Source organism: Pteronotus mesoamericanus, unplaced genomic scaffold, assembly GCF_021234165.1.
Source record: "Pteronotus mesoamericanus isolate MK-2021 breed Mesoamerican mustached bat unplaced genomic scaffold, CSHL_Meso_final contig_228, whole genome shotgun sequence".
NCBI lineage: Eukaryota > Metazoa > Chordata > Mammalia > Chiroptera > Mormoopidae > Pteronotus > Pteronotus mesoamericanus.
In genome coordinates, this window is record NW_026555095.1 from 4,303,276 (window position 1) to 4,328,578 (window position 25,303).

The 25,303-nt window shown below is 37.2% G+C and overlaps 1 protein-coding gene across 1 annotated transcript in view; it reads right to left on the reverse strand.

Annotated features, from left to right (window-relative positions):
• The window catches only part of GAP43 (growth associated protein 43), a 98,937-nt gene extending 74,402 nt beyond the window's left edge, over positions 1-24,535 (reverse strand). Inside the window, exon 1 of the mRNA XM_054572298.1 lies at positions 24,406-24,535. Coding sequence (XP_054428273.1) covers positions 24,406-24,435 — 30 coding nt within the window. The 5' untranslated portion in view covers positions 24,436-24,535. The remainder of the gene's footprint in view (positions 1-24,405) is intronic.
• Positions 24,536-25,303: the final 768 nt, after the last annotated feature.

Here is a 25,303-nt window from a genome sequence, read left to right on the forward strand (position 1 = left end):
AAATTAAAAAAAAGAAAAAAGTAAGAAGCAGAAGTACATCAGGGTATACTAAAATGGCTAAAAGTGGAAGAAGAAGATCAGAGATCTTGCACAAGTAATTATAAACTATGAATCACTAAAAAAGATCAGCAATGGAGATGTATGTATCTGGCAGACAGTTTTGGGGCCATTTGGGGTCTTAGGGTGTGTACTAGAACTGCAATAAAATAATGGTGAAAGTCCTAAAAAAAAACCAGCTCTTCATTTCAAGTTTATCAACTCTGCCAATAGTATTTCCACTCCATTATCTAAGCTGGAAATTTTATAATTACATATTTCATTTCTCTACTCATCACAGGGAAACTTAGGGGAATTAGCATACCTTGCAGGGTTCAGGAGGTTTGAAATGGGGTGATGGAGTTCAGTGCCATAACTGATGCCAAAAGGTAAGAAAGAGAGCAGGACTTATAAACCAATGGGCAAGGATCCAAACTTCAAAGCCCAAGAAGAAATGCTTGAACAGGTCAGAAGAAACAAGGGTGGGATATAGAGCTAGCAATCCAAGAAATAGGAAAATGAAAGCAAGTAGGTCTGCAGAAGGGCCAGAGTATCTCCCTAAAGCAAGGACTGCTTCTATGACTTGCCTTGTCCTACTGCCTGTACCTCATGCTTCTTGGGCAGACAAATAGAAAAGGTCACAGATTACATGTATTGACAGAGACTTTTATCCATGGCCCATAGGATTTCAGTGCCATGGACCATAGGCACTGAAAATGGTTCATTTTTCTCAAAAGGTCTGCAATTAACTTTACATTTCAATTCCAGTTGTAAACACTGTAGTTCAAGGTTTTACTTCCTCATTCATCCCTTTAAAAAATAATAACCCCTTAACTTGCCCTCCAGTCTTCCCCATGCAATCATACAGGTATATGCACACTAAATATACATCATATTATACTTTCAGCCAAAAGCTGATAATAGTACAAATTTCTTACCAACACAGGACAAATTATTTGGCTGGGCTTCATCTACACACATATTGCACCCCCGTTTAATTTTTACCATCAAACACTCTTCTCTTTTTTCAAGGTTCCACAAGTATCTCACTTAGCTGGAATACTGTCTCTCCTCCCTCACTCAGAGCACTCTCTCATTTTTCCACCTCTAAAGACTTCATGTGCACTTGCCCTACCTGATCTTTCATAGCACCTATATCTTTTAATTACAGACTACGTTGTTTTGTTATTTTCATAAGTGTCTTCTCTCAGTGTGTACATATTTCTTACATATCAGTCTTCTTTTGCCTCCTGGATAGTAGGGTTTATATTCCTTATCCCATCACAATACGTCTCATAGTACCTAACACAAGTCCATATAGGGGTCCGGGACATACAAGTTGGTTGTTTAGTTTCCTGGAAAGAGATACTTAACAAATATATAAAACAGGGTGAGAAGGCATGCGTCTTTCCCAATTACATCTTCTCTGTAAGAAATGGCAATCTACTAATGTAGGGCACTGCAAGTATTTCTAAAGTCTTATATTTAATTCAAGGTACCTGTTGAGCTTCCCCTCCCTTATCTTGGATTATTTCTACATTTTTCTATCTCTTCAGAATCATTTGAAAGTCTGTGTGTGTGTGTGTGTGTGTGTGTGTGTGTGTGTGTGTGTGTCTCATTCTTTCTCTCCCTTTCATTAGACCCTTCTTAATCTCCACCTATGGCAATCTGCATCCTTGCTACATCACCAAGTCTGAGCACTATAATCTTGAAATGTTCTCTTTCAACTTCTATATTTGACCAAAAGCTAAGAGTTAACTAAGTCTCTCCTGGCTCCAAAAAATAGGAAAAAGAGAGAGAGGAAGGAAGGAAGGAAGGAAGGAAGGAAGGAAGGAAGGAAGGAAGGAAGGAAGGAAGGAAGGAAGGAAGGAAGGCTTGGCACAGTAGTAATTGGTTGTATAATCAAAGCAAACCTGGGAAATGACAGCTTTGGAAGTTTCCACTCTGCATATATAAACAGTTGGCATAAGCAGAGATGCTTGCAGGAAAAATCTTTATAGGTCACAAATGTTGGACAGATTGGTGGCCTAGGCCAGACAATCTGTTTATCTAAGGCTGACTTACCCTTGGCTCTGAGTTTCTGGACCCTGACTGTGACTCTGAGATCATGATTTAAGAATAATCTTATTAAGAGGCATAATCTAATGTTTTGGTTTTAGTTTTAAAATTTTAAAAGTTAGTCTAATGTTTAATTTTAAAAAGTTATTATTAAGTCTATGTTCTGATACATGATGATTGACCACTACCTTAGACCCAAACTTGAAATCTCAAAACTCCCTAAAATTCAATAGTTTTGATTCTATATGTGTGTGTGTGTATTTGCATGCCAAATTATTTTTTTATTTTGTGGGAGCTTGATGCCTTAATTTTGGCCAAAACCAATGCTGAAAAGCTTCAAGAAATGTTTTTCTTGGGATATTTCTTAACATTTTACAAATATAGGAATTTCATTTTAACATTAGATTTATTCCAAAGCTCGATTTTTCTATGCAAATAAAACTAAACAGAATTGGTAAAGCTTCATTTAGTAAGAAGGAAAAATTTTCTTAAATATGTTAAGAGGTTTGGGGATATTTTTTATGGCAACAAGAGACTAACATTCATCCAGTTACAAATATCCAAATTTAGTATTTAGCTCCCATCTCTGGATGACCATGGAGAATTGTCAGGTACAGAGAAATTTGAAAAGGCCAAGACAAGAAGACAACAGTGAAAGAGTTCAGTAAGTTAACTGTTCAAAGTTTAAAGGATTCTACTTTGATCTCTGTATCTGACTTTTTCAATGATGAGTGATAAGCAAAGATTTTTTTGGCCTCTCTTTCCTTTTAAGTGAGACTAACCTTCTTTTTCTCATTTGAAGCATGTGTGACTAAATAGCAACAGCATATAAAGCATTGGAGATACTCCAGCAAAAACTGAACTCCACTCTAACAAGAATGTCATAAAGAAGAACTAATGAATCCTGCAGAGAGGACAACCCTATCTGATTCACAGAGTTGGCCTATGTCCTTTGGTTTATAGTAGGTACTCAATAAATATTTTCTGATGAATAAGTGAATGACTCGTAGACAAGATGAGTCATTCTCATCAAGAGTTAACATCTGTTCTAACTTAGAGACATTATAAAAGTGATAGGTGATCTGTAAATAAACCAAAATTCAGTCAGGTACCACATAATAATGTTTCAGTCAAAGGCTGACCACACACATGATAGCGACCCCATAAGACTAGGTAGCTGAAAAATTCCTATCGTTTGGAACACGATAGCTGTTGTAACATCACAGCACAGCACATACAATTGTGTACAATTCATAATACTTGATAATAATAATAAACAACTATGTTATTGTTTTATTTAGTTAGTATACTATACTTCCACAATCTTATTTTAGAGTGTATTCTTTCTACATACAAAAATAAAGTTTTATACAAAAGGTATGTGGTGTTATTCTGGCAGTAGCCTCATACATCTTGTTTCTATCTTGTCTTTTGATTGCATCATTTTCCTTTGTGCTTGATTTAATCTCATGTTGTTGTTTTGTGCAGTAACCTACTGTACAGGCTTATAACCTAGGAGTAGTAATCTGTACTACATAGCTTAGGTGCATAGTAGGTTCTACCACCTAAGTTTGTGTAAGTGCACTCTAGGAAGTTCCCACAAGGTCAGTATTGCCTAGCAGCACATTTCTTAGAATGTATCTACATCATTAAGTGGAGCATGACTGCAATATAGGGGCCAGCCTATATTACCTTAAAGATGCCTTTCTCTAGGGAAAGATAAAAGATTAAATAATAGCTTCCTTCTTTAGGATCCCTACTTCAACAAGACTGTCAGATGGATCCAAACATACTGAAAGTGCCCTATGTTAGCAGAGCTATCACTGCACTTCAGCCTGGAATGAAGCCTCTAATGAAGACCGGACTTCAAGAATGCCAGGGGGATTAGGTTTTGGCTTGAGATCAGGTTGTAGCCACAGAAGGCAGTGTCTGATATTGTGCCATTATACATTTTAACCTCCAATTCCCACAAATCAAATTTTCTCTTAGAATGTCTTTAAAAGTTTTATTTTTAAAAAAATCTCCATTTATAAGACACTGATGCTTAGAAAAAGTATACCCAGATTTTGAGCTGCAGTCACAACCATGTGGAATCATGACATGCTCATTAACCATATAGGATTTTTTTTTCTGTTGTAAGTTAAATCTATTCTAAAAGAGCTTGCTATTTTTATCTTGGAATGTTTTTGCCATGTTGACTTTTTGAAGGTTACACTGGAATGCAAATAGGATGTACGATGAATGTTCTATCTTATTCAGTGTTTGGAATACCTCATGATGTGTGACTTATTGCTACAGGTTTGTTATGCTTTCTCAACCAGTGTTTGAACTCCTCCCCCTCCTCACCCATTCATCACCCTGATAGTGCTGTCCAAAGACTATCAGGTAAAATACAATAATCAGTCAAAGCCATATGGTGCCAATGGAAAAAACAAACCTTTCCCCTCACAATGCCTACAATAAATAAATAAATAATACAGTTGTATTTGACAATTTAATGAGTATAAATTTACCACAGCAGGAAATTCCTCCCCAAATATTTAAACAATTACAGTGTAAAAGGAGGAATAAATAAGGATTTTGGAGTGGTAGGCAGGATCAAATTTCTCTCTTATTAATCTTAGGAAATCCACTGTCTCACATATTTTAGACTGACTGAGATGGAAACACATGGGAGGTTACTGGTCAAGATTAAGGGACAGAGAGCAAGAAAGCAGGGAGAAAGGTAGAATGGATGTGTCAATATTAGCTATAGCACATTTTTAGCTTACTGCTCTTACTGCATCTGAACAGAATTTAAATTTGATCATTCAAGGAATATTTATTGAGCATCTAACATATGCAGGCACTTTACTAGGTGCCAGACAATATCAGTAACTAAAAGAGTCAAGAAGCCCTCAGAAAGTTTGCATGCCACTGGTGTGAGCAGGTAGTAACTATCTTGGATGGAGATCAATAAGGACTATAAAGAAAATAAAAGGGGACAGAAATGGAGTGTGTCGGGGGATGGTGCTGCTTTATGCAGGGTGATGGGAGAAAGTGTCCTTGTTGAGATCTACAAAAGTGAGATTGGAGCAGAAACCAGAGGAAGTAAGGAAGCGAGTCATGAGAATAGGTGTGAACAAAGTATTTCAAGCACAAGTGACAGTAAGTGCAAAAAGCCCCGAGGCTGTTGCAATAATCCAGGTGAAAAATCTTAGTAGCTTGGGCCTGATTTCTTGAGTATGGGGTTGTATCAGTAGGATTCTTAGATGTAAGCAATAGAAACTGGATAATATTAGAACTCACATTATCAACAGGAAGATCAGAAAATTAGGCTCAAAAAATAGGCTGGAACCAAGGAAAGCAAGCTAGACTCAGGAAACACAGCCACGATAAGACCACAAATTTATTAGGACAACAGTCTTTGGACACCACAGCCACCAGACCCTGGATGCTGTTAGCACTGCAGATAATTTAAAACATTTTTGCATCATTCCTTGAAGAATCATAGTGGCTGGGTGTAGATCTTAAGAGGCTTACATTTCAGTTGCCTGGAAGTGATAGGCTATCTGCCTTCTAAATGTGAGGCAGGTGCAAATTTCTATTCCAATTTTATTCATCACATCTATATAATAGGCTAATTATATTTCCAGTTCCAGACTTCAAGAACTGATATATATTATCTCTAAGGAGCATTTAATGTTATAAACCTCAGACATGTGCGTGAGCACACATACTACCCAAAGTCTAGAAACTAATCCTTGAAGGATTCTTACTAAAAGATATGTAGAAGTATAATTCATTTAACACATGTACATCATCAACAACATCAATAACAATAAGCAACAGCTTCTTGGGAGTTGTGGCATTTAAGTCTTAATACCTGTGAGTATTCTCTTATTCACAAAACTTACCCTCCAGGCTTCCAAGGCAGGTTGGATAGTCACATCTACATGAAGTTTTTTTTAAAAAAAGCTAGCAAATCTCTATAATGGAAAACATCCCCGAAGAATTAGAAAAATATACCTGAGATTGATAAAATTTTCTAGGAGCACATTCTAGAATAAAGTTTTAAATAGACACATACAGGTCTACCATACTCTACTGTGAGCTACTTAAAGGTAGAGAGTGTTCCATTAAATTTTTTTTTCTGTAATTTCAGTACTTGGCATAGTTTCTGGCTCAGTAAATGATGAATGAACATTTGTTGAATGAATAAATGACCTTTATATCACATTTAAGGAAAATACTGTCTCCAGATAAAAAAGACTAATTGAAAAATTAGTCAAAAGGTGACAAACAGAAAACTAATTTCTACTCTTTGTTTGTAAAAGACCCCTCCACTAGTGAACCACTTAAATGCTGACTTCACAAATTTCGAATATTTAGGGATAAGTACATCTGGAAACTGAGGACATAATCCTCTGTCACCCCTCTGAAAGACATAGCATTGATAGAGGAGGACCCAGTTCAACCATTTCTGAGGGGCATGTTCTTGGGCACAAACTTCCCAACATCTACACCATCCTGGACTGGATGTAGATCAGTGTTTCCAAAACTCTGGTGCCTAGGCTTCGTCAGAAGGGCTTTGAGGGGAAGACTGAGCTGACCATACAGAGCTCTGGGATAAGAAACTCGGCTTTCACCCCAGAAGCAAATTATATCTGTTTCATGCATTTGGATTTTGAGAAATTTCTGGGACAAAAGTTTTTGTGGCTTAAGAAAAGTTTTAAAAAACTAGGTGATCTCTATGATCATCTTAGCTCTACTAATCAATGATAATTATCACCAACAAGCATAGGGAAAAAGAGGATGACAACTTTTCCCTGGGAGATGAAATAAAAGGTAGTAGCTTAAACTGTATATTCAGTATGTGCAAGCATTGTTTAATGCCTTGTGAAATCTAAAAACAGGAGAACTCAAGGATGAGAATTAAGCAGTGACTAAGAAATAGGAACGGACAATACATACAAATATAAAACATATATATGCAATACACATGCATACACACACAAACAATATGAGGGAGAAGGAATTACTAAGGAGGTTACTACAGTGATCACACTATAAATCCAAATGGGGAATAAAAAAAATGTCTGGAATGATTGTATAAAGTAGGCAATTTTTCAACAGAATTCTATTTCCTCTACTCCCCAACACCCCCTTCCCTCTGGAAATCAACATATGTTATCTGTGTCTATGAGGGTGTTTTGTCTTTTTTTTTCTTAATGCCTTCACCTTTTGAACTCAGTTCTCCAATCCTCTCCTTTCTGACAGCTGTCAGTCTATTCTCTTTATCTATGAGTCTGTTTATATTTTGTTTGTTCATTTATTTTGTTCATTAGATTTCACACATAAGTGAGATCATATGGTATTTGTCTTTCTCTGATTGACTTATTTCACTTAGCATAATACTCTCCAGGTCCATCCATGCTGTGGCAAAAGGTAAGATTTCTTTGATTTTTATGGCCAAGTAGTACTCCATTATGTAAAGTACCACAGCTTCTTTATATAGTTATCTACTGATGGGCTCTTTGGCTGCTTGCAAGTCTTGGCTATTGTAAATAATGTTATATCAATAGAATTTTTGAAGACAGCACATGATTTGGCAGAATGGAGGAAAAGAAGAAGTTTAGGTAGAGATAAGTGCCATGTAATATTAGGAGGTAATAAAAGTTTGTATGTATAGAGAATGCCTAGAAGGTTTTGTTATCTCCTAGTCCAGTCTATTCTCTAATCTTCCTGTATCAATATAGGTATGGCCTGTTAACCCTTTATTAGAATCCAAAGAAAACTCCTTTCTTAGTTCCAGAGAATTTGGCTGAAATTTGGTTTAATCAGAACAACCCAGATTTGTTGGCTATTCTTGGAATATGATAAGATAAGCCGCTGAGACTGCAGTGTCTCTGGGTATACCTCAACTGGGAAGTCCAGAGCCTTGATATGAAACAGTTTTCAACTCTTTAAAAGGTTCTGTTGAGAAAACAGCCTACAGAAAGGTCTGTGGAGACTGGAAGCAAAGGAATGTATGGCTAGATCAGTGGAATGGAAAATGAATTCTTCTCTAGAAATGAATCTAAAGGTTCCACTCGTGTCTTAGGGCCATTCAAAGTTCCATTATAATCCCACCAAACCACCCTCTCCAAAGTTGAATACTAGCTTCTCTCCTGTATTTTCCAGCAACCCAAACTACTCATGCATCTTCTCCACCTCCCACCTTATTACTAAAATAAAAAAACGTACAACTGAGAAAAATGACTCATTTTTTTCCAGCTGAAGTCTGCTTTATCTTGCCTTTCTTATGCTCATCCTTTCCCTAAACAGGAAAATTACATTCTTTAGGTTCCTCCTAAATTTGATTTTGGAGTGAACATTACTCCCACCTATAAATGAGAAGCATTTCCAAAGTTTGCTTTGCAAGTTAGCACTTTGAAACTGAGAATGTCATTTCCTGAAGAAATAAATCTAAAGAAGTGTTTAAATTTCCCACCCAAACAAAAAAATTATATTTAATTTCTATGTTATCTAGCTTAAGTTCAACAGGACCTAGCTACTTAATGACCACGAACCATTCTTCTTCCTTCTTGATTCTCATACATATTTTTTAAAAAAGGAAACAGACTACATTGAATAATACTTTTACGTCTTCAGGTTCCTTGTCAGCTACACTTCCCAGAAGGAATTATATTTTTGTGAGTAAGGGACATAAGGTAGATGTTAAGATAATGATTACCTGGCCATTTGTTTCTTCACTCCCCTGGAGGGAAAACTACTAGTATTTTTCTTTTTGTTTATTGTTTGAAAATAGGTATAACAACATCACAGCTGGGTGATTTCATAGCATGTATACAGGACCAGAAAAACCAACAACAATTAAACATCATAGTGTATAATTTTTCTAACTTGAAATTAAGGAGAGTGTGTGTACATGAAGCTACAAATTATATCATCAACAAAGAGGAAGAATATGAAGCATCACCAGGATTTCTGTGGGACTAGTACCAGAAGACACAATTTTAGGTGTTAGGAAATGGCTAAATGTTTTGCCCCATGCTTAGGAGGCAAACTAGTGATTTAAGAAGACTATAGCTATATATTCTAAACTGCTACTCAGCCTTAGCCCAGATAATAAAAAGTTAATTTTGTTAAGTATGGCTATGAGGTTTTTTTCATGTTAAAGTACCTTTCGACAAAATGGTGACTATTATTTGTTGAAGAAACCAGCTGGTATAACTTGGGTGAAATCCAAGTCTGTGTGGCCTTAACTCTGTGTGAGCCCTCTATTAGGTGTCCAATTATAAGCTGCACCAGGGTGGAAAGGTTCCATGAATGATCACTGGGAATTGAGAGAGCTTTGCCTTAGACCTACACAAATTTTGCCATCACATACTACTCACTGGACACTGATATTTGTTCACTTGTTTCAGCTCCATTAACCCAGCTCCTATTTAATGGGAGCCTATTATATGAAAAGCATTGAACTGAGCTACATATAGACAATAAATGAAACATGACTTCTTCCCTAGAAGAGTTCCTAGTATAGTCAAACAGACAGACATGTAAATGAATATTTATAATACAGTCTGTTGAATGTAGAAGTGAGTACTAGACACAAAGATGGCACAAAGGAGAGGATGATCATATCTACCTGGAGAGTCAGGGAGTCTCCACAAAGAATAATACAACTCCAGCCATATTGTGGAAATATATTAGAAATGTGTTACTTGAAAAAAGAGAGAAAGGGACACATTTCAAACAAAAGGCATGGTGTTTAGAAAGGGAGAAAAGATTTCTTAAAATATGGGTTATTCCATGAAATTATGCAATTTCAATGGAGTATGCGGTGTGAAAAGGGGTAGATTCTGAAGTTTTAAGAGATAGACAGGGACCAGAAAATTAATAAGTAAATATTCATTTTAAAAAGTCAGATTGAGAGTAATCCTAAAAAAAAAATAAAAGAAGTGGGGTGATGTGTGAGAAAGTAATCTGGACGCCACACAGATGGATTTATTACTGAATGTCTCTCAAAGAGTCAGAGAAAGAGTATTCTGGGTAAAGGGAGCAACGCATACAAAATATTTGAAGAAGAAATGTGCATGGTATGTTTTAAAAATAAAAAGGAAGTCAGCAGACTTGGTGATCTAAAGGGGTATAGTTTTAAAAAGTCTTAGAAAGAACCAAAGCTTGGATCATGTAGGACTTTATAGTCCCTGTTATAATGAGTTTGGTTTTGGTTCTAAGTGAAGTGAAACTATTTAATGTTTTTAAGTGGAGAAGATACATAACCTGATAGACACTTAAAAACCATTCTGGCTACTGAGGGGAGAACAGCTTAAATGGTGAAGATAAAAGAAGGGAGATTAGAATGGAAGTCTATTACATTAGTCTCCATGAAAAACAACTGAGTTGAAGATGACAGTAGAAATAGAGAAAAGTGAACAGAGGCAAGACATAATTGAGGTAGAGAGTGAGGGAGAAGGAGAAATGAAAGCATTTTTTTTCCATATAGAAACTCTAAAAAGTAATAGAATCTAATGATAAAAGGAAGATACTAGTGGATGGATCAGGGTTCCATTTCCATTTAGATGACTGGATGAGAAAGGGGAAGAGATTTGGCAAAAAGAAATGGTGACTTATATTTAGGATATGTTGAAGTTGGGGCTCCTAAGAGTTATCAGAAAAAGATTTCCAGTAGACAGTTAGATATAAAGCTCTAGAACCCAGTAATTAAAAAGCCTGGAGAACTGGAGACCCACGAGTCCATGTATGTGTTACAGGCATGGATTAGATTATCCATGGAGCTTCTGCTGAGTAAGAGCATACAAGGATAAGAACAAAAGCCTGGGTAACAACGACTTTCCAGAGATTGGTAAAGGAAGGGAAGTCAAGAAAAAACAACAACAAAAAAAACAACTTGTACAACCAAAGATGTAGGAAAGAAAAACCAGCAAAATTAGATGTTTATGGATGCCAAGAAGGTAAAGGGATTCAAGAAAGAAGGTAAGTTTCATCGTTTCAAATGTCCCAGAATCTTCATAGCTTTACTTGTCTTTGAGACTTTACAGTCTTCTCTTTGTCTTCTATACCTCAACAGAGTCTACTGTAGAGCTAACACAGAGTAGATATCAATATATCAATCAATATGTGTTTCTTGAGTCAGGCACTGAACTCAATACCTTACCTTCAAAGGGCTTGCAAACTAGTTGGGAGAAATTAGGTATCTTCAAATATGAATGGGTAATCAAGTGAGGTTTTGTTTAATGAACGCCGAAGGAACAAACTGGTAATATATGCTACTGAAGAACTAAGAGGGGAAGAAGAGACAGAAAAATATGGAAGTCAGGAAAACCTTCACAAAGGATATAACTTAACTCAGGCCACAGGGGTCAGATGAGATTCAGTTAGACGGAAAGCAGACTTTCCAAGTAGTGGAAATGACAATGACGAAAAATACAAGGAAAATAATATTTAAATTCATGCTAAGTCTGTCTGGGACAGAAAGACAAAGTGGAGGAGCTTTGCTTTAGAACGTGCTATTCTAAAAGTTTGGAAAAGCTTAGAGACAACTTAATTCAATACTTTTGTTTATATACAAATGGCAAGCCAGAGATATTACATTCACAAGCCTTGTCAAAGGCATAGCCAGTTGGAGCTAGGGCAAGACTGGAAAATTGTTATCAAATTCAGAGGAGCCTTGAAAGTGATCATAAATAAATACAATTAACTCTGTAAACAAAGAAAAACCATTGAAATTTCAAGGAAAAGGGAAGGGTAATGTAAGATTAACAAACAGGCAGTGTACAAAGGTGATGCCTAAAAACTGGGAATTTTGGTGACTCTCCAGCCTTTTTCACCTGTGGTTTCTCATCTGAACCACAGAACAACAACAAAACAACAAATCTGAGTGACTGTTTTCTCCATTTTTACAAGGGTGGTATGTAACTAGTACCACTGTTGTCTAGATGCATAGGAAAGAGGTCCATTCATGGGCTTTAGGGCCTTAGGGTATAAGGTCTTGGTTCTCTTTTAGAATGCTGGTTGAGAAAGGCTGGTGGGAGAAGGAAAGAAGAGATGTGAACAAAACTGCAAATAGAATTTGGTAACTGATAAGACAGCATGTATGGCTTTCATATAGGAAATCAGTTATTCTAAGCAATGAGGTGGGTAACTAGGAATGTGCTGGTATCTGAAAAAGATATTGTCAAAAGGAGGAGAGTCAGAGGTCTAACCTAGGAAGAAAATAATTAGTTTAATCTAGGGAAAAATAATTAGTTTAAAATGACAATTTCTGAGGTGACAACAAAGAATAGAAGAAAAACTGATATTTTTAATATCTGTTAATCTCAAATTATGAGAAAGTTAAATTTTTATTGGTTTTCCTATGATTCCTATAATTTAGTTCTTTATTGGATTTTTACAGTATATCCAAGTTCAGTAAAAGTAACAATTTTCATAAGATATACTTAATAAAATAAACTTTGGTTTCTACACAAGCCAATCAGTTTCTATGATACTGGAATGATAACATAGGAGAATTCCAGAGGTCTTCATGCAAACCCTTAAACACTGAAATACAGTTTAGCATAAGATAAGACAATGTCTATGATGACAAAATTGGCATTTCTTTTTTTAACCACCAAAAATCAATAGTTTTTCCCACTTAAGTGAGGATAAAAACTGGTCCTAATTATGCTTACGTATACTTCAGTACACTAGTGCCCAAACTTCTTGGATTCTTCCCTTGAATACTCTTGTTCTTGGGCTTAATGTATCTTCCAGATGACGTTTAGAAGTGAAGTCTGAGCCATCTGTGGTCATTAATATTCCCATGACAGTTTTCACTAGAGAGTTATGGCCCAATTCCAAACTGAGTAATTCTATTTTATAATTCCTCCTCTCTTTTCGATTATAATCTTTTTTTCCTCTATACTAGTTTTACCCCAAGGATGTAATGTACAAAGTTGAAAATGGAAGAAAGAATATGCAAGAAACTAGGTCTTGTTGATGTTTTCAATACAGCTCTTCAGTAAACTGTCCACCAGTATAGAGTACAAATACGGCTGAGTTATCAAAATTTATTACTCTGTTTTTCAATGAAAGGCAGTCAAAGCCATGGGAACACTGAATTTAGATTAGCATGAAAGATGTTCAAATGAATACTAAATACCAACATAATTTCTCCAGAGTACCTTTCCCAGGTGATAGAGAAAAACAAAATTGCCTTCTCTTTCATTGGAGTAAACAAATGCTTGAGGATTAAGGGTAAAATTCTGAAGATCTTACTCTTCAAAAAAAATGTATATATTTGGAGTAAACCAAACCCTCAAGTGAGATTCAACAAAAGAAAGGTGCATTATTTTTTAAATGAGATAATACCATGCTCCCTTCCTTTAGAAAATCTCAGAAATTTTAAGAAATATTAATCTAATAAAACTTTAAAAGAAATATTCTCTAAATGTCTCAGTAAGATGAAGTGAGGAAAGTTAATGATGGGTCACTTATGAAACCTCACTATTCCCTTACATCTCTCAAATAAAATACTGGTTTTTGTTCATTGATTTAAAGAAAAAAGATTTTGAAATGCAATTTCCACCGCAAATATATTCAATGTCTATTTCCCCTCCCCATTAAAACCCTGTAAAAGAGTGGATAACCAAAGTGGGATTTCCTCAGTACAACGCATACCTAGAAATCTAACTGGAAGTTAATTTCCTAGAAACTGAGAACTTTCTCTTTAAAGAAATTCTGCCTTGATTTTGTGTGTGTATGTGTGTATATGTGTGTAAATAATGGAGAAGATCACTTCTGCTGGAGTTGAGTACAACTGTGGAATGCATCCTTTCGAATAATTGTTAAGGATCTAATGTGGAGATTAATTTTACTTTTAAGCTTATGGTCCAAGAAGGTAAATTGGTTTCTGGACCAAAATAAAGGAGGAGGGGGAAGAGGATTTGCATTCTAACAGCTTCCAGTCTAGGCTAATTCCTAAACTAATTGTGCTGACTAAGAGGTTCTGAAGCCATTTAGAAAGGCAGCCAGTTCCTGAGTTTGCTTAACCTTTGGAGATAATTTCATTTATCTTTTTTTTCTTTGCTTCATCTAGTTCCTTTATATAGTCTATAATGGGAAGATATTAAGGTCTTTCAAGTTTTCATTTAAAAATAACATTTTTGAATAGTTATTGAAACTAGGATTACAAGTAATGGATGAAAGGCTAATTACCAAAATTCTACATTTAGAGCAAACAGATGCATACAGAGACAATAGCTCAATATTTTTAAAAGTGCCAGTTTACTAAAAATAGATAAATATTATGATTATTGATGGAATTAATTCAATGACATTCAGAATAGATGACTAATATCAAAGAGTAACATTTTTCTGATATAAATCCAAGGAAAATGTTTTATATCCATTATTGTCCAATTCTTTCACAGAAACAGATCCTACACACTAAAAAAAGGAAAAGAGAGCAAAGCTCCTCTATGCCAAATTAGCAAGAATATGCGGTAGCTAGAATTCATCTTAGACAGGTGTTACCTGCCTTCCGGCCAGAGTTCAGTTTTGGAAAGACAGCAGTGAAAAACCTATACCTGTCAACTCCACATGTGGAGACTTGTCCTAGCCTTTCCTTTATAGATATAAAAGTCCATGAGATCAGTCATCTGTGTGGCTACTACTTCTTTTCAGAAGTTATCAGTGATGCTAACTAAGCTTACCAATAATAATATGCAAAACAAGGCAAAATGAAAGGGAAAAATTAGTGGTCCTCCACATTGGAGATAAGTCCCTCCTGATCTGGGCAGCTACCTTATTATGGATATACAGGTACATATTCAGGAGACACTTTCTCAGCCAAAGTACTCTCTCACTAGATTCATAGGTGTAGCCTTTCAGAAATTTTGTCTAAACCATATGACCTGGCTCCTCTTAGATATTTCCATCAAACTCTGATGCAAGAAAGACCAATCAGATTGATTCATTTTCATTCTCTCTCTCTCTCCCCCTCTCTCCCTCCCTCCTTCCCTCTCTTCCTCCCTCCCTCTGTCTGCAATTAGAATTTTGAATAATTTGAAATGAGAGACACAGAGGCTGGTGTTATTAGTAACTGAATCCTTTAAAATCCTGGGCTCCAGAAAGAAAATCTATGAATTCCTGTTGTTGAGGTTCCCAGGTCTACTCTAGTTCCCCTAAGTTTGGCTCTTCAACTTCTTAATTTCTGTGATATCTAATTTTCTGAATAGGTCCCTTCTATAGACCCTTAAAGTTAGTTTATGTTACTTGTACTCCATCAAAAGACATAAATAATAGAAGTGTGTGTGTGTGTGTGTAAAGACAGAGACAGAGAGAGAAAACATAAGAGACAGAGAGAGCAAGAAACAGAGGCAGAGAGAGAGATGGCTAGAATGAATGATTAAAGGGGATAATAATCATTAACCAACCATAAATATAATCAAAGAAATAACTGTTTCCCTCTGAACACCAGTTTATTTCCAAATCTCTAGTTAACATATCTTTCTATGAAATTCTATTTAAAGTCTCTATAAAAAAGTGTTTTTTTCAAAATATGCATGACATTAATTGTTTTATTTTAGACTTCTTGTTTCTAGGAAAAAACAAAATTGCTTAGACAAATCTCATACAATTATTATACTTAAAAATATTTTCAAATGTTATCCATATATTAAGAAATAAAATTCTTTATTTATTGAAAATTCTATATTTTCAAATGTTATCCATATATTAAGAAATAAAAACTCCATTGCTTATTTGAAAATTTGATGAATTTTGTTTTATTAAATTGGTACCTTATCCCAATCAACGAGGGGCACAGGAGAACTGAAATGTCCTTTGTAGAGATCCTAAGAGCTTGGAAAATTATTTATGGAATTTAAAGTTAAGTTGGAAAAGGTTCAGAACTGTGTATCACTTCCTGATGCACTGAGAAATCCTAAAGTTGTATGAAAATGGTGATTGGGTGATAATCTTTGAGCTTCCCTCAGCCAGGCTGCATCCCATTTTCACTCTACCAGCTCCACACTCCCCCTCTCCTCTTCTGCTTGACTGGGCCCTCCTGTGATGGATGTGAGCACAGCATGCCTGGTAATATTAGTGCTGAGAACCCAATTTAGAAGTGAGGTGGGGGTGGGGATGGACATGAAGAAAAAGCAGCTAACTTAGCAAATGAAGAAGAGAAATACAAAGATGAAGGAAAATGACTAAAACAGAAAAAGTTAAAAGCTACATAGTGAATTTTTCTAATGCATGTTAACTGTTCCTTGGGGTATCACAACAAAGATATGCTATGTTCTCATCCATTAGTGTGGTTAATATTTACTCTGTAGAGAATAGGAGAGAAGGTATGAGAATGGAAGATATATATCTATATTTATCTCTCTATTTGTCTGTCTGTGTGTCTATCTATCCATATCTTCTATACAGAGAGCAAGGGCACTTCTTTGTATAGAACCATAAATACTTTAGGTTTCACTATGTGGAATTTCTCAATTAATAATATTTTATACTTGAAAAGCATATTGTTTGCAAAATACTTTTATTTTTATAACTTCATTTGAACCTCAAACCAACCTAGTAGAAAAGATATTGTCAGGATTTGGAGCATTTTTTATGTCCACTGTGTAGATGAATAAATTGAGGTTCAGAAAGATTGAGTTACTTACCCAAGGTCACATGTTATAAGCAATTGGCAGAGCCAGCTCTAGAACCCAGGGGAAGGGTTTATTCCACTACAAAGACATGAAACAGGGCATTAAACAAACAAAATCTAAGAAAATAATACCTGCAAATAATTAAAGATAGGGAATCTAGAGGGTCAAACTCCCATACTACAATGTAAACCCACAGCAAGTGTGTTACTCTGATCTAAGCAGGCAGAAAAGGGAAGTATAACTTTGACCACAACCATCTTGTGAGGAGGACCAGTAGATTTAAATGTGGATTTACACAAAGTCAGCTCTGAATAGGTACATGAGAATGCTCTTCTGTCCCAATCATCTCCCTTAATGGCCTATCATGATTATTCTTCCCTTCCTACTTTTATTCCCTCAGTAATATTTTTACTGAGAAGTTACTATGTGCCAGATACCACTTAAAATGCCTGTTTTGTCTAATATACCCATTTGGAATGTTGGAAGAGACACATATTTTTCTAAAAGCTCTTCTTCCACAGCTTCACCCACTAAACACTGGCCTGAGGTAGTGGTAAACAACAGGAAAACTACACTTGGACCTGAGAGAAGAAGAAAAAATAAAATAAAATAACTCCAAAAAAAGAGATTGAGAACAATGTGTCAGATATAGAGTAAGAGTGTGGACATTGGGAAACACTGCTCAACTTGAGCAGTTGAAGACAAATTTCATTTTGTTTTATTTCTCATCTCAAGGCCATGCCAATTCAGTCAGAGAAAAATATACTACATGGAGTCTGGTAGGAAGTATTTTCATGGAACGCTGTGGTTGTAATTTGCCTCATATTGGCCACAACATGCCTACTTCAGAATCCAAATCCCTTCAGTTTATTCAAACCTAAGAAAGATAAAATTGATATGATTCTCCATTTTACATGACTTTTGAAGAACTACTTACCATTCAACCTCCCTTTACCTCCATGCAAGATTTCTCTTTGAGGAATATTATTAGTGGATATTTCAGTGAGAAAGAAAGAAACCCAAAATAAAAATAAACTTAATTCTTGAACATAGGTCCCTGAGCACAAACCAGCATATTTTGACCTTTATGTGATCAATGAAATAAATCAACTAAGAATACCAAGAGATTGAGTCAAGGTTTATTTGGAAAAGTTGTGGAACAATGCAATAAGAGTAAGCACTTGGCCAATAGAAAGGACATGAAAATACGCAAGACTATAGCAACCATGCATCTTTCCTGAGACTCTGCTAATCTCAGAGAGTGGAGCTATGTGTTGCTGGTTGCTGAGGAGGAGAATATTAAAGGGAGGTTTCCAGGTAGTACCAGTTATGGTAGTTTGAAGAAACACAGTATTAATGGTCTCATGTTTTACCCGCTTTCATTAAAAAGTGATGGTTATCATCCTGTAGGTCGATAACAAAAATTAATGATGATCTGCTTCACCTCAAAATTTGATGTCAATTGATTAAAAAAAATACTAGTGATTTCATCCATTTAGATATGCTACAACTCATGAGAAATCTATAAACCAAATTCCATATCCATTTAGCAAGAAGATCATCCACAGTTAAAACCAGGTACTGTACTCTAGTAGGCATTGGAGATGGGAAAAAGATTTAAGATTTCACATTTCCCTTAAGGAGCTCACAGTATAAACACCAATATGTTTTAAAAAAGTACTATATAGAGCAGCAAGTGATGTAATAGTGATATTACACAATACAGCATAGTCACAAGGAAAGAAACTTAACTTAGGGAGGTTGAGAATGGCTTCAAAGAGCTAACTCTTGGAAGGGAAATGGGAATTCTCCAAGTTGAGAGGGAGTGTAATGTGGGCAGAGAGTATAGTATGACCAAAGGCATCAAGGCTTGAAAAATTTATGTTTTGTCATAAGGTGGGAGGAGAGGATGTTTCAAGATGGCACTGGAAAGGTAAGCAAGACAAGGTCATGTCATCCATGCTGAGCAGTTTGTATTTTTTGCTTCCAGTTAAAAGGGTACATTAGAGGATTTTAAGGAGGAAAAACATACAACAAGATTTGTGTTAGGTAAAGATAAGTACAATGTTATTTGTAAGGAGAATTGAAGAAGAGTAAGATGGAAGTTAAGAAGTCCATGGAAGAAGCTACTGCCTTTGTCCAGATAAGAGGTAATGAAAGCCTGAACCAGGTTATTTGTGGTAGAGTTGGAAAGCAGAGGATGGATTCAAAATCTTCTAAACTAGGATCAAAGGATTTAGTAGCTGGATGTGGGGATTTTTAAAAAAAGTACTATGTTCATGATTTCTCCCAGGTCTCTAGAGCTTGGAAGCTGGCTATACCGTGGGGATTTGGGGGAAGACTAAATTGAAGGCTGAGTATGTTTTTTTATACAATAAACATGTTTTTATCTCTGAAATACTTAGAGATACCTAATGGATCAAGAACTCATGAGAGATATCCAGTATACAGATTTGGAAATCACACAGGTGGTTAAAACTCCCAACATGAATGAAATCACCTAGAACTGGTGTGTAAAGTGAGAGGAGAAATGGATCAAGACCATGAACCAGAAGATAAATGATATTTTAGGGAGAAGAAAATAAAAAAAGCCAGCAAAGAAGACTGAGGTGGAACTATCTGAGAGGGAGAATGAGGAGAGAGTCTCAGGAAGAAATGAAGACAACAATATAAAATGTCAAAGGGATATCAGAAAAGACACAAACTGAAGAGTCAGTGGATGTGGTGTCTTTTTCAGAATATGTTTCAATTGACTTATGGGAACAGAAGCCTTATTAAAATAGATGGAATAGTGACTGGGAAGTGATGAAGAGGAGAAAGTGAGTGTTGAGAGAGCCTTTAGGGACTTTGTTCTAACAGGGTGGTGAGCCAGACACTGTAGAGATGGGAACAGGAAAATCAGGAGACAGTCCTTTTAGAGAGAAAAAACAAGAAGAGCATATTCATAGGCAATGGGGAAAGGAGAAGATGAAATCTCAAGAGAGAGAAGGACAGGATGAAATGAGATTCTGGAGGAAAAAAATAGGAGGAGCAAGAGCATAAGCAGAGGAATCAACTGTGACCAGAAGCAGCTACTCCCTACCAGAAAAAGGCAGTATAGTACACACTGGACAATCTTGAACAAGTGGCAGTTTTAAGCCAAAACTCACATTGCAAAACTTGGACAGAAAAATTTTTTACATTTGTATTAATCTTTGTTTTCACATTCATTTTGTATAATCCCTGCAAAAACCCTTTAAGGCAAGTAGAGTGGGATTTTTGCTTGTTTTTGGATTTGGTTTTTTAGTCTCCATTTTATAGGGGGAAACTAAAGCTCAAGGTTATGTGATTCATTCAAGATTATAGAATTAGTATATGACATAAACTAAGGACTCAGCACAGTGCTTTTCCCAACACCTCAGAGAATGTTCTGAACAACTCAGTGCAGTGGTGCAGAGGCAACCTGACACTTTTGAAATTCAGACGGGAGAATCCCTGCCCACAGTCACTTCTTTGATTGACAACAGACACGCTTGGTTGCCTGAATGTCTCTGACAGCTAATAGGGAAGTAAATGCTGTATCTTCTCTTGAGATGACATGGGTATGTGTATCCTTTGAAATGTTCCTTTAACATTAGAGGAAGATTTTAGATTTTTCTTACTTTACCAGTATGAAAAAGGAGAACATTTGGTTAATATATGTGCTTTACTATTGCTTGAAAGAATCCCCGCCCCAACCCCTTTTTTAACGGGGCCAGGTAGAACTGAAGGATGTGGAATTAACATCCCCAGGCATATCACTGACAATTTCACTAGGAAAGAGGCAAAAGAGACCCCTTGCCAATCTCCCTCTCATTGAACAGGAGCCGCTGACTGCCCTTTAGCATAAAATATGAAAGGAGGTTTCTATAGTTGTGCCAGCTCAGCAAGAGAAAAAATTAACCCTGAGTTGCCTCAGCATGGGTGGGGAGGGAGGGACTAGAGTTACAGACTGTCAGCAGGGTAGAGCAGGGCTCATTGTGTATAGGTTAGAAGGAATTAGAGACACACCATATATGAACACATTTCTAGATTCACCATCAATTTTCTAAGGCTCGCTAAAAGTCCAGATAATCTGACAGAAAAAAAAAGAACCTTTTAAATGATTTCTTCTTCTGTTTAAATTTGGAAATGTGTGGTAGAAATCAGCATTTTAAAAAATGAACAGTTTCAGTTATATTCAAAAGAATGTCTCCATTTAATTAATTCACTTAGTCCCTGGGTGACACTGGGTGTGGCTCGGAGAGATTTAGGAGGAATCCAATTTATAACTGGGAGGAATTGTCTGCATTGAGCAGCAGCAAGGCGGCATCCTTCCACACCTTTCCAGCACTGCAAGGAAAAGGCAAGGTTGGAATTCTAAACCATAGATCACACTCTCTAAGATAAGGATTATTTGTTGTATGAAGAAAAAGGCAGATGTTGTTATGATTGAAGGGTGGGGGTAGAGGGGCTACTTGCTTGTATTGGTAGTCTTTACACTTCAGTTAAAATCCTTAGTTTTAAACAAAAGACATACCTCATAGTTTTCTTGCTTTGTGGACTCAGATCCTATCTTGCAAGTTTTTCATCATCTGCATGGTAATTAAGCTATTTAAAGTTAGCCCCAAGATATTTGAATATCTTAAGCCAATAAAATCTCAGGGATTCTTTTATTTTATTCTTCTCTTGCCCACTCCTTTATCATCTTCTCATCTCTACCCCACTGCCATTCTCTTCTTCTTACTGTAATAATCTATATTGGTAGGTAATTAGTGGTCGATGGAGATCATTTATGCTTTCTTCTCACTCACTGACAATGTATTCCAACTCAGAAATCCAAGATTGCTTCTTTATGCCGCTCAAGTGGAAGAGGAAGGAAGTGCAATCTCTCCAGCCCCCTCCCACGTTTCTGCTGGATTTTATGGGTGTGGCAGAGTTTAGACCTTTGCAGATTTTTGCCCTTGTTTTATTTCCATTTAGGGACTAGGATGATGAACAGATGTCAGAAGAAAGATAAACACAATCAGATTCTGCCATGAATAATATAGGATCATTTCACCCACAAACAGGAAACCTGTGTGAGACTTATGTACTCCTACTATATAAATGCCAGTCACTATAGCATGGAGCCCACGCCCTGAATACATCATTTCCTTCGGTTTGATTTAATACTATCCTACATATTGACTTATGTGCATGATACACAACAGTGGTAAAGAGGGAACAAGGCCATTTCACACAGAAGCACACGTTTATAATATGCATGGGCAAAACAGGACAATTTCTATACCTTTCATTTTCTGTTTGGAATATAAACTACGCTAAAACACAAGCAGGCATGTGGAAGCCATACAGAGTACACGCATGACTATTTTATATAAAGTGTGCAGATGCTATACACATTTAGTGCAAATTTTTATGACTCCCAAACACAAAATTTCAGCTTCATCACTTTGCACATCTCAGTGAACACTTGGGCTGCCACTGAGATAGAACCCTAGTGAATGCAGCTTCCCCCTTTGGGAGAAGGGAATTCCTTTAGCCCCAATTCCCTTTCTAAAAATCATGCTTGGTTTCCTTTGTCAAAGAGGGGTGTGCATATACCTGTAGGTGTATACATAAAGTGGTAAAATGTTGAAATGCTGCATATTTTTATTTCCAAAAATTAAAACATTTTTAAATGAATACCACTGGCTTCCTTAGGGCTTTGCCTTCCTAAATTTTATTTCCCCAGCTCAAAAATGGGGCAATCTCAATACATTTCCTTAGCAGTGTGCTTAACCCAGCCACCTGTATCTATTGAATTTATGTATTAGAATGAACACAAGAAGAGGAAGTGTCCTGGTTTGAAAAAATGAGCCAAAGGAAGCACCAATCTCTAGAGCCATAGACCAGTTTAGGGAAGCGCGGCATGTAAGACTTTCCTGCTCTTCCCCACACACCTCTACACAAACCACACTCACAAAACCCCAGGTGCCTGCTTTTTCTTCTTTCTTTTCTTTTCTTTTCTTTTCTTTTCTTTTCTTTTCTTTTCTTTTCTTTTCTTTTCTTTTCTTTTCTTTTCTTTCTTTCTTTTCTTTCTTTTTCTTTCTCTCTTTCTTTTCTTTTTTTTCTTTTTCTCTTTCTGCCTCTCCACCCACTGCTCTAATATTCTGCTTCTGTATCCTTTCCCCTTCCTCTTCCTTCTCTTGCATCCTCACACCCCACCCTTCCTCTTTTCAGGGCGCTGGCTAAATGTTCAAATCTGGCAAGCTGTTTCTTCTCCACTCGCCTCCTTCACCCCCTTAGGATTCAGCAAGTGTATTACAAATTGCCCAGTATCCAATACCTGCACAAGAATAATGCCCAATTCCTATCTCTTGCACCCCACCCTTAAGGCAATCAATCTGCAAAGCGCTTCTTTGACCAAGGCTGCCATCCCCTCCCAAGGGCGCGCGCGCACGCGCGCGCGCGCGCACACACACACACACACACACACGCACACACACACGCACACGCGCAAGCACACGCTCACCCATTTTTTCCCTTAACCTTCGCCAAAATCACTCAAACGTGTTCCAATAAATGTTTGAAAGCCTCTTTCGACGAATGCCAGGGCACTGTCGGTTCCTGCGGAATACCACACTCCTCGTTCCTCCCCACCCTACTCCAATCAAGTTTCTAAAATGTCTTTCAAGAAATAAGTGAGCAATTTGAAATGGAAGAAAAACCTGGGCAGTGGGGGAGGAGGGCGGGGACTGGAATTCTTGCTCATCTTGTATGTGCCCCTCTTCCGGATGAAAATGAGTCACCATGCTTATCTAGAGTGTTAGCCTGACTCTGGTCACTGACAATCCCCGGAAAGAAACAAGAGGAGAGGAAAGACCTGATTTCCAACAGGTAATACTCGGCTCGTCTTTCCCATCCCATCTGAGCTCAAAGCTCCTAGGGGCGTGGTCCACCATCTCCTCCGACCAGCTGGTGCACAATCACTAAGGGGATTTTCCCCTTCCACGCGGCCAATTTGTCCCCCAGTCCCGGTTGCCTTCAGATTCTTTTTGCGGGGGGGGGGGCGGGGGGGAAGGCACCTCCTAAATCACAGTTTCACTCAATGAAAAAATAATAAATAAATAAATAAATAAATAAATGAGCGTTCACATGTTCTTCCATTAATACCTGCGCCCATTTGAGGCTCAGGCGTGTGGGAAATACGGATTCTCCCGCAGCACATGTGAGAAAATTGTACGACACAACAAGCAATACTCATTACTGAATGTCATTCTTTCAACCTGCTTTTTGCAAATAATATAAAGGGTTGCTTCCTCCTCTTGTAGGTAGAATCCACATCTTTCCCCCCACACCCATTTCTGCATCCACACCCGCAAAACCAGACCTGAGCTGTTAAACATTTACTAATAGCAGGAAAAAAAAATCTTATTTCTAGCCAAACAGGCATATTTTTTCTAACCCCGTCTTAATTAGTCGCAGCAATCCAAAAACAGAGCATAAGAGACAGAATAGAATAAAAGCTGGGATGCAACCGTCAGTTACCATATGCTAAGGAAAAGCGAGCACCATGGCCAGAGCAGAAGCAGTTAAAATATTTTTTTTATGCCTGTACAGGGAAACACTGTACTCCGGTAATTTCACAACAGCAAGAAGTAAAAATCTTTAGCTCTACCTGTTTGGTTCTTCTCATACAGCACAGCATGGTTGTATCCTCCCTTGCCTTCTTCCTGCCTTCTCTCTTTTCCTCCTCTCTTTCTTATTTCCCCCCCTCTCCACCTCTTTTCTGCTCGCTTGCTCACTCGCTCTCTCGCGCTGCGCGCTCCCTCCCTCCCTCCCTCCCTCCCTCTCTCTCTCTCCCTCACACACACCAGGGCAGTTAGCTGCAACTGTAAGGTCCACAGCTATTGCTCATCGCACATGCTCTCTTTTCTCTCTCTCTCTCTCTCTCTCCTCCCCCCTCTTTGGTCTTTTCTCTCTTCTTCTCCCCACCTACTCTCTTTCTTTTTCTTCCCTGTCTCTCCGTCTCTTTCTCAGAATTGTTCGCTAGCTTTCAATGACTAATCACTTCCCCAGCCCCCACCCCCATTCTAGACAGTCGCCCCCTTCCAGTCCCCTGCCAGCCTCATGAATATTTAAACATCTCCAATCTGGACCCAATTACCCACCGACTTTTAGGCTGTATTGAGAGGGTGTTGGGGTGGGGGCAGAGAAGGATTTTCCAGCCTGTTCAGGAGACTGAGTGGAATGTGTTTTATGGAAGAGGGGCCTGGGAATGCTTGTATTTCTTTACTCTTTTCTTTTCCTAATACCATAAACGCAAAGAACAGCTACACTGAATGAGTAGTCAGACCTATACAACATATTATATCTGCTATTTAGGTTTTATGCACAGTTAATAATTGTGATGGTTAAATTCTCTCAAAAAAATGAAATAACATGTAAATTGTTCATCACACGTACGATACATTGTATATATACTGTACTCAGTGATCATATAACCTAAAACAAATAATACGTATAAGGTGAGATTGCACAAATGTATCTCATATATGCTCTAATATCCTCAAAAA